The sequence below is a fragment of the Lissotriton helveticus genome, chromosome 1_1 (genome assembly GCF_964261635.1).
Source record: "Lissotriton helveticus chromosome 1_1, aLisHel1.1, whole genome shotgun sequence".
NCBI classification, from domain to species: domain Eukaryota; kingdom Metazoa; phylum Chordata; class Amphibia; order Caudata; family Salamandridae; genus Lissotriton; species Lissotriton helveticus.
The window spans coordinates 655,574,354-655,590,085 of NC_136057.1; the positions used below are offsets into that span (position 1 = coordinate 655,574,354).

At 40.4% G+C, this 15,732-nt stretch overlaps 1 protein-coding gene across 1 annotated transcript in view; it reads right to left on the minus strand.

The window, feature by feature from the left end:
• PCLO (piccolo presynaptic cytomatrix protein) overlaps window positions 1–15,732 on the minus strand; it is a 1,621,199-nt gene that overhangs the window by 438,231 nt on the left and 1,167,236 nt on the right. Inside the window, exon 18 of the mRNA XM_078674179.1 lies at window positions 11,754–11,847. Coding sequence (XP_078530305.1) covers window positions 11,754–11,847 — 94 coding nt within the window. The remainder of the gene's footprint in view (window positions 1–11,753; window positions 11,848–15,732) is intronic.

Genomic DNA, 15,732 nt, shown 5'->3' on the forward strand with positions numbered 1-15,732 from the left:
TCCAATGTTAGGCTATGAAGCTAATTATCTCCAATGATGAACACGATTTTGGCAGTCGTTCCCCTTACTAGGGCTTATCAAACATCTTTTACAATATCCCTGCTAACAGTTTTAAGACACCCTCCCCCTGGGACACCTAGGGTAGACCTTGGGAGTGACTTATATGTAAAAATAAGCTATATTACTACTTTGGAATTACCTTTAATTCCAAAGTCGCATTTGCATATGATTACAATCTAAAAGCAGCCTGCAAGGCAGGGCTGGCTTTCAAAACGACAGCACGCCACACAGTAGTGTAAACTGTAGCTTAGAAAATGTACTGGAACTCTAAACCTCCCTGCCCTATTATATACTAGGGACCTACATGTAGTTTACATCCCCCTTGCCTTATTATATACAAGGGACTTACATGGGTCTGTCGTTGCCATTTATGATTATACCTAACCATGTATCCTTTCCCTCCTGGTTGTCACAGCCCAAAGAGATCTTGGGTGTGGTGCTCTCTGTAAGTTTTCCTAACATAACATCACGTCATGGTAAACGTGTTTATAATTGAAAGTTATGCCAGGTGTGGTTTTTCAGCTTTCACTATTAGCTCATTGGTTTAGATGAGTATTTCCTACTCGACTCCCACTTTGAAAGTTTATAACTAAATTTCTAATATCTGATTTTGTTCTTGATGTAAACCTAAAATATTCTGGGACATCCAGTGTAAGAAACGCATGTACTAACTTACACCAATACTTTTAATTTAAAAAGTCTGATCTTAGATATGTTTTTTCCAGATGTTTGCAGGTAACAAGGCACAAACCCAAAACCAGTCACTAAATCACAACAGTGAAATGTCCTTCTACTATAAATAAAAGCGACAGTAGTTTAAGTATTTGATTACGCTCAATGACAGTCTCTTCTCTATGCAAATGACTGAGAAAGCGTTAGCACATTTCGTAATCATTTGCAAAAGTAATCAGTACCTAACATTTGCATATACTTAAACTGATGTAAGATCTGAGCCTTGCTGATGATTGCCAGCAGCGCCTCCCTCCTGCATGAACAATCTAGAGAGTGGCCTGTATTGAGTAGAACATCTGGCCGGTGAATACAACATGTATCCTCTTTCAGTTCTATTTATAGATACGTTGTACATCCTTCTAACTACTGAATTTAACAAATCTGTTTACCTCTGATGTTATCTGCCTATAAAATGCTGTAAACAGGGTGGTGACGTTCTGAACGACAACAGATCATCACATCCAAAAGCCATCGCTACAGGTATACAAACAACGTTATCTAAATCCTTGAGGTGTCAGATTTTACGGCCAGTACAAGTCATTCCCCAAGCATTTTTCTGTAATTTCTTTGACTGTACTTTTAAGGATACGCATCGTTAGTTATTAGGAAATAAACTCAGTTGCAGTCTATTCTTTACCGCGTGTGTATTGAACTTTTTTAAAAAATGTCCAGTAGTCGTAGAATTTTTCTTGCACATTTCTGAAAAGTGATAAAATACAAAAAATAAATGCATTTCCCCCTTCAGAAAAAAACCTCTACCATACAATATACCAAATACATAGGCATTACCGGATGCATGAACCGTCTTAATTTTTATTTTTGTTCCTGTTCCTAAACAGATTGATTTGAAAAATGATATTCCCTACACCATACACACTGCGGTGATAAGTTGCTTTCCTTATTGAATGCGTAGAAACGCCTACACTAAATCTGTTGGAAGTTGTTTATCAACATTAAAATTATATTCTATAGAAAATTAGCTAACATTCCAAGTAGAGGAATCCTTTTAAAAATAATTCATTATGACACTAATAAGAATATAAAATTCTTAGAATTTACAACATAGCTGTATGTTATCCTGGACGTTTTTGGTGTTCTGAAACAACAAATGCCCATATTATAGATGTGTGCAACCAACCAGGGCCAAGTAAAGGGCAACACGACTTATTCTCTTTCATGTCTGCTCCCAGCCCCCCAACACATTCCTTTTATTGGTGCAGATGTATGTTGTTGGAGGTTTGATTAAAGGTCAAATAGCCACTTAAAATAACCATCTAATAGCTAATCAGCGTATTTCTGAAAGGTAGACCAGCTTGGGAATTCAGGGCTTTTTTTCTAAAGCCAACAAATATCTGAAAAGCATGCACTGTAAGCACCTCAGCTGTTTATGAGCAGGTTGTGATCATCAAACCATTTGAACCGTGAAGGTATGAAGGGCTATTTGTCCCTGTTTGTACTATATCATCAATCTGGTAAAAATACATTTGTTTGGGAGATGGTTAGGTTGTTTAGAAGAGGTGACATCACAGGTATGAAGACAATGTATTCAATAACTCACTTTTAGAACCTCCAGCCCTCAGCATTTCCTTAACTGATGGAGACATGCTTACAGATACTATATAAAAACAATATATGTCTAAAAAGAAAACTTCAGAGCAACTGTTGGGGATCTCTCCAGATAATAACACTTTAGAATCTGTAGATTTCACAAAAATAATTTCCATTCAAGTTTTCACCAGAAACCCTAATGGACGCCATAGGTACGGCAATGATACGCTTCCTTGTGACCCTGGCCAGAAGAAATCGTAGTACACAAGCAGCCAGTGCCAAATTTGCAACCAGTGTGTTTGCATCAAAGTTTCTAATTAAAATTCTGAGAATGCGCGCTCACTGCAAGTAGCCAAGGAGACATCAGCCAACATAAAAAATAATCAAGGCTGTGGTTTTTTGAAGTAGATATACTGACAAGTAAAGGTCTGGGTCATTACTTTACGTATTTTAAGCTTTCACTACACATTCAGGCACAGGAACCATACAGCATCACGTTAGGTCAAAAACGGTTTTCCTTACATTTCAATTTGCAATCATCCACTGCAACAGCACATAACACCCCGTCCTTCAACCTGGACTTTACCAAACTAAAACAATGTTTTCCATGGGAGGTGGGGTCAACATTGGGAGCAAGAAGAGGAAACAACGAAATAGCATTTGATGTGATAATGATTGTACAAGGGACAGTCTACATTGTACCATAAGCAATAATGTGAGACAAATCCCAGTGATGTGCATCCCAGAACTTCAGGTCTCAAATTATTAGCACAGTTGCAGTATGTGGAAGGGACATGCTTAAGAACCAAGTCAATGTAACAGCATCAAAAGCAATCTAGAAAGAGTCCATGGGCAAAATTACAGGAATCATGAGTTGATACGAAAATGAGTGTGCAGAGCTGAAAGGTAGGAAAATAAGGAAACAACAGCCTCCTTAGTCTTGTTAGATTGAAACAGACCATTCAACCCGCTGAAAGACCAAGTACATAACCAGGGTTCCCTTCCTGGGTGAAACAATGAGCATGACCACTACCAATGTGACCATTTTTGTGGTTTTCTAATATTCTGAGACACTATCATGTAGACAGTAGCACCACCTTCCTTCAGGATGCATATGGTGAAGGGGAAACCCTATGAGCAGGCCAAGATATTCTCTCCCAAGAACACCATCCTGAAGTTTGCTCAGAATCAATGACATTTCTGATAGCTACCTCTGAAACGGCTCCACGTAGGTTGCTAATTAACCAGTGCATTCCAAATGACAGCAAATTCAATCATAGCTTTCACAGGCAGCAACTTGTTGTGTAGAATCCAAAACTGCGAAGTTAGCTTGGCTTGTGCTTTTTTCATACTCAGTTTGGTGTTACCCCTCCAAGTAGCACTGGAAATAATTTCCTATATTGGATAATTTTTAACAGCAATTTAGAATGTGTTTGAAAGCCTTAAAATGATGAGGATCGTGACTACTTGCTGCACATTCACAACAGTATTCCCCAGACCCTTATTCTACACAACATGAAGAAGATAAACCACCTAACCAAGTTAATACCTTAGGACTGTAATCTTCAGGCACGAACATGAGAGCTGGGAGTGGGCTGCATGAAGAAAAAGACAGCAGCAGGATTATCCAGCACCACAAAGAATGATGAGCTTATGTGGCAGACATCCCAGCTGACTACCGATGTTAATTGTTTTTAAAATATGGAACAGTCCTAGGTATCCTGGGCCTAATGTACTAAGCATTTTTTTGGTTGCAAATCCTGTCATTCACAAAAGCACTGCCATTGTTACTACAAAAATGTAAGTAGCAATGTGCTAAATATATACTATGAGTCGGAACTGGCTTTGAGACTCACACTGTGCACTCTACAACTCAATGCGATTTAGAAGGTGGAGGGGGCGTAAAAAGTGTGTCTCTGTTCATTCCTAAATACAATGCAATGTATACATGATCAATATTTGGTAATCTCAAATATTATTTGGATAACATTAAATTGGTTCGTATCCTTTTTCTTACAGGAATACCTTAGAGAGAGTGTGCTATTTCTTTGAGAACGAAAGCCATCAAGTGCACACTGTATGACACGTCTCATCTATACAAACCATTGGTACCATCCCTCTCACACACAGGGTTCAACATGCACATGGTCGCACTGGAATGCATCCTATTATTTTCAAAAGGAGCACCATCAGCTCACAAATCCATATTTGATTGAACTACTGCTGCAATAGCGAATCCTTGGGTACCTGACAGAGACTTGAAGAGATCTGTCCACATTTCTGTTTTTAATCCAAAGCCTTTATGAGAACTAGTGGGTCTGGCTTCTTGTAGATCTTCAAGGGGAAAGGGGATATGGTGCTGTCTATTAATCTGCTTTACCTTTGAAATGATTTGCTGTGACTGGGAGCGGTGTAGGTCCTGCCAACAGAAGAAACTGTGTCTGCCTAGTTCAAATTGGTGGAAGTCTACATTTTGCTACAGACCTGAACTGCAGGTGTTAGGAACCTTCCAACAACTTGAACATGTGGGCTGGTGTCTGAAGACATCTCCTCATGGGTTGTAGAATGTTGAAGCCCAAAATACAATGCTTAAGAATATTTTCGAAAAGCTGGAATTTAATGAAAACAATTCAAATCAAGGAAAACCACAAGGTCCCAACCCTACAGGAAAAGAGAGTTGCATCTCTAGGCAACATTCTCTTTGTACACAAAATTGTAAGACATATTCAGACATGGCTGTTGCTCAACCCACCTAACAAAAACGTTACTTATCTTTGGTAACAATTGATTTAGTGGATAATGCATATGCATATTCCTATACTTCTGAATATACCTAGATGCATGACTGGATTCAGAAACGTTTGTCCTAGATCATCTTTGTGAGTGAGGGACACTGGATCCATCTATTTTCAGGAGGATGTAAAGTGCAGAATATCAGACAGATGCACCTGTAGAAGTTCCACATTAGGCTCTACACACCATGCAACAAAGCACTTCCATGCTCCCAAATAGACAGGTGTTGTGGAGGGGATGACAAGCTCACAATACATCCGTCATATGTGGTGGCAGATAAAATGAGCTCATGTGTCCCTCCTCAATCCCCATGCATAGATGCGGGGGCTCTTGAAGTTGGAAAGCAGAACCTGACTCTCAGACTGGGAAAGGAGGCCAGATCTAAGAGCAGTTGGAGCAGTGCACACAGGGATAGTCTGCATACCACATTCTCCTTGACTAGTCTAGGAATGTCAGAATGGCTAGACCTGGTCCTGAGGCAGATTCCTCAACACACAAGGAATAAGGGTATAAGAGGAAACAAGAACTGAAGTAGAAAACTCCCCTTCAAACTAAATGCATCCCCCAAGGGTCCTTGCAATGGACACTGGAGGCACCAGAACTGTACGCATTACGTATTCTCACTGGTGGAAAAGAGGTCCAGATGAGGGAAAACCCACAACCACCTGTTGATGAAGAAGTCACTCATTATGTTCTAGATGATGCCAACTCAGTCTGTCAGCCCTGGTGTTCAGAGAGCAAGACAAATAGTTGGCAACAATCCAGATCCCATGCACATGTACCCAAGCCCAGAGTCTTACAGCTTCCCTGCAGAGAGCATACGACCTGATGTCACCCTGATTGTTGACATATCACATTGCAGCCATGTTGTATGTCAAGATCTGGACAGATGAGCCACAAAGGGAGGGCAGGAAGGATTTCAAGGCCAAGAGCACTGACTGCAGATCGAGTAGGTTGATATGCAGGATCTACTCCTCTGGAGACCAAACGTCCCTGATTACCAGTTCCTCTAGATGAAAACCACACCCAAAGGTGGATTTTTCTATCACCAATGCAGCCACTACTTGTGGGAAGAAGAAGGAGATCTCTTGTATAAAGGTGTTTCACACGAGTGTTTACTCCGATTTAAAATAATTCAAGCTGGACCATTTGCCCTGGTAAAACCCTGATTGCATGCTCAGTAAAACAGATGACTTCATTGACATTCACAATTTAACTACTTTATTTTTGGACAGTGACTCAAATGATCCATTCAGACTCAGTTATTATACAATGCGCATGGTAACGATGGAGGTGCCAATATATAGCCCACATATATAGTCCCAATATGAAGAGTCAGCAATTAATGATTCTAAATCCAGTGGTGCTTCTTGCAAGATTATGATAATTTGAGAACACACTATAGATTATTTTTCTATAGCTTCACCTAAAAATGTGGCCTGCTGTCACTCTTCAATTTGTTCAAGCTGTAGAAGAGCAGAGGTAAAGTCCTGCAGAGATCTTCGGGACGTCTGACATGATGCACTGACTTCCATGACAAGTAAAACATTCAACTCCTCGCCTATATACTTTCAAGTATGTGATGATTTCAAAAGATGTGTAAAAACTATGCTGGCATGAGCACTTGACCTCGGGAGAGGGCAGGTGTAATAAAAACATGTTCCTAGTAAAAACAACTGGTTGAGAAAAAGGATCCAGTCTTTTGAAGGGAAGCATGTATAAAGTGATAGGATACCCTGAAAATGTAACTGTTAGGAAACAATTAGCTTGAGGAGCTTCATAGATATAAAAACCCTTTCCACTTCCCACTTTGTCCCATTACATTCATTAATGAAGAAAAGAAAACCTATGTGCTGCTCTTCACAGACTATTTTCTATAAACGGATAAAATGCCTTTTGATATCAGCAAACTAAAAGAAACATGCATTAAATGCGCTGAGCAGAAAAACAGTCATCAAAACAAAATACATAAACAAAGAGCATCATATAGTCTACAGGGATAGCATTTTCATAAACGGAAAAGGACTTTACTTTACAGTAAATACAAATAACTATTGTATTCACATTAACTTACCATACATTTTTAATGTAAGCAATTTAATTATGTGATTAAATTGCCAGGTTCTAATTGTTAGCAATGAAATAAGAACCACGTTTTCTAAGGCATCACACACATTTGGTAATTTGTAATGATGTTTAAAAACAAGGTAACAAATGAAACCGTGCACAGTACACAGCCCCTTAGGAAATATGGTGTACTCTATGATCCCTTATGTGCAGAGGTGGTGAAACCCAAACTCCATAAGCAAAGGACTTCAATTCTGCAAATGCCATGAGACGCCTGCGTCATATCACATACTCAAAGATATCACAGTATTGACTTCTTCCTCCACTCTTACTTGCTCAGATATAGGCTAGTGCAATAGTGAGGACACAACACACAACAGAGTTGAGAGGCCTCTATATGCTCCTGTTGCTGCCTTTATGAATCCTGACACTGGGAGTTGCTTGGTCAGTGCCACGGTAACAAGGACATGTCAAGCCATCCTCTGCTATGCCTGGCTCCCTCTAGTCTTAGATTAAAGAAAAGGAGTAACCTCTCCAACCAAATGAGACAACAGTGCTTAAATTAACCACAATTGCAGACGCCCCTCTGTTCTAAACCTTAATAACTTGTTTATGATAAACAAACATTATAGCATTATAATTGTGGGAACACAAAGTGCATCTAACTCCATACAGTGAGCTGCATATGGTAGTGAAAAATAATAAAGCTTCACGTCAACATTTATCTAAAATATCTGTGCATTTATTTTTCGTTTTATACAAATACGATTTAAAAATGTATTAAGATTAAGATCCAATTGTTCTCATGTATGGTCAATGTTAAAAATGATGAACATCATGTGAGTTTAACACATTTTTTGCTTGACAGCATTAGAAGTATCAACACTCATACCAATATTCCAATCTTCAAACCTTCCTATTTTGCCATCCTGCTTTTTTTATCATTGCACAACTGTTAGGTTGTTTGTCACCAATACATTGTACAATGTAAAAGCAGTGATGGATTTATACAAATTGCAATGCGGTGTTTTGGTGGCTCTGATGGTTGATGCCACCTTCTTCAGGACTCAACAACATTTCAAACTTTCATGGATGTAGAAATTATACCCCTCACTATGGGCCAAATCAAAAACCCACTTATTCCCCAGTAGACGAGAATACCAGAAATATCAAGTCTAACTAGGAAATTGCATTATCTTTCATTATAAATATGACTTTAAATCTTGGCTCATTAATATACTTTGCAATAACGCTGTAACCAATGTGTGTGTACTTCATGATGTAGAGCAACTCTAGACTACAGTGGATACTAAGTAACCTCACAGGTTTGCAGTCAGCGTGCCATGGTGAAGGACTGCTCCCATGGAGCGTGGCCAAAACTGACTTGCAAATGGCTAGTCTCTGTCTAGTCTGGCAAAATGGGCAGACCATTATGGACTAGTGAGCAGCACAAGTAATTACTAATGGTTGAGATTAATTTAAGCATTTCTTGAACTACTTAGATGTTTGTGCCACAGTGATCAACCTTCACTTTATTGAAAAGGCCCCACTAGGCTGACATATGTCTGTGGTTGCATGTATCCCTGTCTGCAGGGGGAACTCGTTTTTAGGTCTCGCCTAAGCAGTGCGCATGCGCTACATAGGTAAAAGACCTTTAGTAATCAGCACAGCTTTGCGGGCAAAAACGTGCATGCATTGCATTGCTTTGCGATTCCCTTGCAGGAGCGAGCTTTCAAACCATCTGTTAATTACTAACAGATGGTTCCTGCTCACTCCCGCAAGGGAAAGGCCCCCTCCTCTCTCCCCTCACACTGCAGCTTTTAACTTTCAGCGTTCGGAGCAGGCCCCCTCCTCTCTACCCCGCCTGCTACACCGGCGCTTGTTTATTTTATCGTAGCACCCTCGTTCATCATTATTTTTATGGCACCTGGTTTCATGGGGTTCTTTTTATCACAATGGCACCCTCTTCTGGAGCCACCATGCAAATAGGTAAAATATGGACGGACACCGCGCTTTGTATTTTAGCAAAACATTATTTTTAAGTTACTGTGATTGGGCACCACGCTTTAAGTTTTAGCATGGCGCTCGCTTTAAAATCACAGGGAACTGATCAGCTGAGCCATGGTGTTCACTGGCCCGGGACTGACGGATCCCCCTGCACTGTGAGTAGTGTTTTGGAGCCAGAAGACACTCTAGGCACAATACGTGGGCAGTTAATGCCGGTTGTGGTCGCAGCATGTCAGTTACCAGAGCAGCACAAACTACTCTCAAACACATGTTGAGCCTGACAGTGGAGCTGGGGGTTGAGGTGGGGAGGGGTATTGTGTGTGTGCACCACATTGATTCACGTATCTCGCAGTTCCAAGTGTGGAAGGTTGCAATGCACAGTGATAAACCAACTTTGCAGGCAGAAACTTGATGGCGGCTGTATCTGTTGAGAATTAACTTTTGTGTGCAGTGTAGGGAATCTGCTCCTTCCTTCCTTCACTGCACCCGTACTCTGAGTGTGAGCGGTGGTTGCCTTGACTCTTTAGGCTTACTCCTATTATACTTACCTGTAGGGCCCAATTTTTTGTGTGCTTGGGAATCTTTCCTTGGTGGTATTCATGCAGTTTCTCTTCTTTGTAATGTACGCATGCGCTGCTGATACTCGCGCAAAGTATGTTATCTGTGTCTTTAAAGGTTTCAGGTTAGCTTCTTGGGTTGTACTTGTACTCTGCTGGAAGGAGGCAGACAGTTCCTACTGCTGATTGTGATGCGCCTGTTCCAGGCATGACAGAAGAAAACTCTACTGCTTTTCCTGTTTACTAGCTCCAAAAAGCTGTCCCTGCTGACAAGGAGGATCTAACAAAGCGTATCTTCAATCACTAGTGGTGTCACGTCATGACCCCTGATTACTGGGGGTCAGGGCTTTAAGTGGGATGAAAAGACGGGCATCTCTAAAAGGGGCGTGGCTAGTGTATTTAGGGGCATGGCTTTAAAACACTTACGCAAAAAATCTGTGTTTAGAATAGTGTGCCGCCCGACTTGTATTTTGCTGTTTCTGTCATTACATCCAGATATGTGATACAACAAGTAACATCATACCGACAACAAGTAAGGACTATTGGCTTTGTCAGTGAATACGATAAATAAGCTGCAACTATGGCTTGTTACATAAAATATTGAAAAGGCTTCCAATTAAAGCCCTGGTGACCCTACCACAAAGTTGCTGCTCTTGTGTTTCAGAAAGAGAAGGGAAATCGAGAAAGAAAAATACTCTTTCAAGGATTTCCCATCCCCCACAACGCTCACCTGGCATGAGGTCATGCCGTAACTTGTGTGGGCATCGCACATCGATGTGTCTGCTATCTCGAATTGGGTCTCTATTGGGCTGTTTGCACCCTGGCACTTTTTTCCGGACTGCAGTGACAGCAAACTGCTGTCACTTCAGTCCGGAAAAAAAACGGACCGCCTGTGCCAGGGCTTAAAACAGAGCCCGATAGAGACCCGTTTTCGAGGCCCCCTTTAAACAAGCATTGGCATAGCTAATTGGTCCCAAAAGCGAGACCTATTGCCTATGCCAATGCTTGTTTAGTTTGGGGTGGACTGTTGCTATGGGAGCTGTGCCCAGACTCATTTGGACATGACTAATCTATACCTAGAGTGGCAAAGACGGCAAAGAAACAATGAACTGGAATACAACTAAGCTAACACCAATGTCTGATTCTTGTTCAAACGTTTCTTCAATCTGGTTTCATTGCCTGTTTCAAGTTGCTATTTTTGGTCAATTTCTATTTTCCGGTCTGCTCTCTGGCAGAAAAGACGTGCATTAAAATCTTAAAGGAGAATGAGGGTAATAAGGGCATAAATTAAAAGGTTTAAGGAGAAAGAGAGTACCCTTTGGCATCAGAGTTGCAGACTGGCAACAGGTGCCTCACATTGCTGCCCCATGGTAGGAGTTATCCCATCTAAATCAGTAAAGGCTTCCAAAACAGAGTAGAGTTAGACCAAAGCCATTAATTCACATTACAATATAGCTACAATGTCATACAAATTAACCCACAAAACTTTTGTCCCACCTTAAGCATGGCAATGTACGAACCGTATTACTGATTTGGGTGGTTTCTGATTATACTTTTAAGCAACTCCTCGTGCCTTGTTCCTGTTGCTTTTTTTCATGGGAGAAAACTATATGGACACCCAACTATTCTGACATTCTGATTCCCTTTACTTGTCTCCCCCTTGCTGCCAATATAGGGGTACAACATCCACTTACTCCTTTAATTGCTCTTCTCCTTCCTCTTCCTCAGGGTGTGGGCTTAATGTCCACCCATGTGCTAGCCACTCCTCTTTCTTCTCTAGAACCCTTTCCTCCCACTAGATACTCCACTTTGTTCTCTTTAAACACCCCCTGCTAGGCACTAACTTTTCTTCTCCCTGTGAAAATGTGATGCTTGTCTTCTGTGTCAGCTAAACTCACTGTATCATGCAAGCACATGCCAAATGGGGGTCAACTAATGTGCCTGTAGTAATGGATTTTATTATGGGAAATTAGTTTCTCAGATACTGACCTGCTCCATTGATATATTTTTATAAATCACTGTTTGGTTCCACTCAGGATTCAAGCTCTTCTGCACGTGTTTAGTTCTTCGCTTGTATTCAGCACTGCATTAAACAAAATAAAGAAAACATTCAAATTCAGTTAAAGGAAAAACTGTAGATATAAGATAGATTATTTTGATACTAACTGTGATGTCTATAGCTTGACAAGTTTTCTATTTATGCAGCGGCAAAGGTTGAGAGCATTCTGCAAATGGTTGCGTTTTATTCCACATGGCAATCAAAAATCAAGGAGAAGTATACATAAGAGACCTTTGGAAATAGAAACAGTAAAAGATATGTAGAGCCATTAGGGTCTTGTTGTGGTCCTATTTTCTCTTTGGAATTTGCTTTCAGTCTACTTGAGAGCTTTTTATTATTAGCATAGATGGAAACCAATGCTGCTAACCAGATTTCGAAAGGTCCACACCGTATTGTTGAACACTGTGATTGTTCATAGCCAAAGACACCCACCAACCCACATTTTGTCCATCTCTTGCCCCTCCATTCCAAACACAAATTCTGCACCAGCAGTACAAACCAGGCATCACCCCAGCTCCCTTTTCTTTGAACAAATGTACTACTAACTCAGAATAATTTAACACATGCAACTGAGTTTCCTATTCAGAAAAAGTAGAAGAAAGGCGCATGTGATGTGTTGGCATCACAGTTCTGGATGACAAAATATATTTTTGTGAAACTCAATAGTTGCCAGAGACAACAGGTCTGTGAGCTAACAACATGTATATCTTACCACGTGCATTGGTTAAAGAAGACATTTTTAGGTTTTTAAGCATTCAGTATTTTGGCAAAGTACTGAGTAGTTTAATTATCTACCTATTATTGGTAAAAGAAAGCGAGCAGTAAAACCTCCGTAACAAAGCATCGTTAGGGGGGTCCAAATGGATAGAGAAATAGGAAAAATATATATTAATCAAGATTCAATATGTAAGTACAGACAAGTGGATAGTTCTGGAGATTTAAATGTGGTAAAGGGAAAGTTCTGGCTATTTCATAAAAATTACAGACTGCAAGGGCTAAAAGACATGAAGTGAAGAAACAGTGACGAGACACAAGAGAGTGAAAAAAGTAGCTAAACTAGACATAAACTGGTAAACAGATGAACACCGAGAATAGCTGGAAATGCACTCCCAGTTCGGCAATCTCTTGCCAAATGCATGAACCCGGAAAACGTCCATACATTTGGCAACAATGGGAATGGAATTGTCAAGGTGTCCTGCAGTCTGTTTTTATGCCTTGATAGAATGGCATTACCATTCTCTTTCGATGTCCTTCTTAAGACAATAGGGAAATATATAAATATACCCCCGCCGATCCAGATGGTGGGGCAAGTCAACTTCAGCCAAAACACCCCCCCTAATCAATGTCTGGTCATCCGTGGCATGTGGTAGGGAAAGATACACTCAAAAATGACTGCCATTCCTTCAGACGTCTGACGACCCACCCAGAAGTGAAGTAAAAGTAGACAAGTGAAAAGAAAGACCCTGGTTTCAGATTTGGCTCTGTGTCTGGAAAGCAAGAAACAATTGCAGACCCTCTTTTTTCAGGGAGTAGGTTGTGAACCTTTTTGGCCTGAGTAGGGCCAGGAGACAAGTATGAAAGAGCTCTCCAACATAGTCGTATGGTACATTACGCAGAAGTCGTTCTTCATATCATGAATAATTATATACCTTCCTCAAATCCTGCAGTAGCTCATACCCTTCCTGCAGCATGGCACTGCTTTTACATTACATCATCCATAGGCACACCACACAGCACAGTGAACAACCTTGACCCTGCATCCATCACCCGCAGGGGTCAAGAGGAATCTTCATGTAGCACACGTCCATGCGTAAACACACCCAATGGTGGAGTCACGGGATCTATTCTGGGACATCCCTACAAATAATTTAGGAGTGGCTGCTCACAAATGTTACTTTATCTGTCTAGGAACTATTCCAATAACTCACTTGGCACAGGGCCTGTTTCTAAACGGAATTCTGTCAGGACCGAAAGCTTGGATTATGCTTTATGCTTTTCTCTCAACTTAACTTGAAAAAAGAAAGGATTCCAAATTCCAGAGTCCAAGTATAAACTTTCTGGAGCACGAATCACATTGGTCATCATTTAATATCCTCCCCAAGGAACAGCAATTTCGCTTTCTTTGCTGAGCCAGATAAGTGCTCTTCTTTTTTTGAATGATATTATAATGCTGTGTCGTTGCTTGCATAATATCTTGTGTACTGAAGTTTTGTTTTTACTGCATGATAGTAAGTCAGATATTGTGTCGGTACTGACCTTGTAGACTTCGAGCCCCGTATCAGCGGGCGCTCGCAATTAGTACCGCTCGGTGCTCGCTCCTGGCTACCGTTAGATGCTGCAGTGTCAGTGTTTCTCCTCTTTCGGCCCACAGCACTGTTTGATTATGCAAATAAGCACTGCTCGGACGGGCTCTCTCTCCTCCTTCCCTCAGGCAGGCCCAGAGTGGGGTTCCCTGTTGGCACCACTAGAGACGCTATCATCACAGAGACGCTCGAGCTCCCATCTGGCTGTCGCCCACACAATCAAGACCACACAAAACTTCGTAGCATAAAAGGCCACTTTAAACAAGAAATAGGAATTCCCATCAAATAACTAATTTATTATAACGATGCAATTTGGCAATTAAAAAACGAAACCATTTGTCATCTTAAATTTGCAAATATATAACATCGCACCAAAACCATCAATATAATTTTCTTGTGTCACAATACTGAATTAAACTTCCCCAACCATTTTTCTTGACATTCTTCCCCTCAATTGTTCTCAATAAACTCCCCCTACCCCCCCACGAAGGACTGGACAAGCCCGCTCTAGACTTCTCCTCCCCCGATTTACGCCCCTAGACCTCTGCTAGGGAATATCATGTCTTGAAGTGGCAAATATAAACTTCATATAACCTTTTTTCTTTTCCCTTTTATATATATATATATATATATTCACTGAAAAAAACGTAGGTTATAGACCATATATAGTTAGGAATTAGCATTTACAAAACCTTGAAAATTCACTGAAAAAACCATGGGTTATAGACCATATATAGTTAGGAATTAGCATTTACAAAACCTTATTTTACTCACACAAAACCATTGAAATTCCATATATAGTTAGTTGCACTAACTATATATCGCGCACCCGCAATCCACTGCTGATCATGTCACATATTACATCATTCATGACATGGTCAGTGACATCACTGATGACATCACTGATGGCATCTCAAATGACATCACTGATGACATCACTGATGACATCATCCAGTGACTGTGTGTTTCTGTAAAGTTTAAATATGTTTTACATATTGAAAAATTAGTAGATGTAAAAGTGTCTAAATAAAAGATTTAGTAGGTGCGTGACTGACTGTATGAGTGAGTGATTAAATGTGTCTCACTGAGTGCATGGGTTAGTGACTAAACTGTCTTAATTTGTGCATCATTATGTCTGTTGTTCTGTAAACTGATGCATGTGTTGATCAGTAGCTATATGAGTAACTATATGGGTTATTGATTGATTGTCCAAGTATTTGTATGGGAGACTGAGTGTGTGTGTGGCTGGCTGGGAGATGTGTGACTCTGTGCAGATCAATGTGTTCTTGTATCAATGATTGTATAAGAGAGTAAGAATGTGTTAGTATATATTTGAAAATGTAAGGTACTCTATGTTTAACTGTATAGATTAGAAAATGGAAGTGTGATTGATTCTTTACAGGACTGACTAGGTGTGTGAGTAACTCCATGGATGAGTGGCAGAGTGTGAGTGTCTGTATAGGTGTATGAGTGCATATGATAGTGTTGTAAAGATGAGTGATTGTATGTATGAATGATTGTATGGGTGAATGAGTGAATGTGTGTGTAGACGTAAGAATCAGTGAGTGCGTATGTAGTAACTAGTATTAGTGTGTCAATGGTTTAA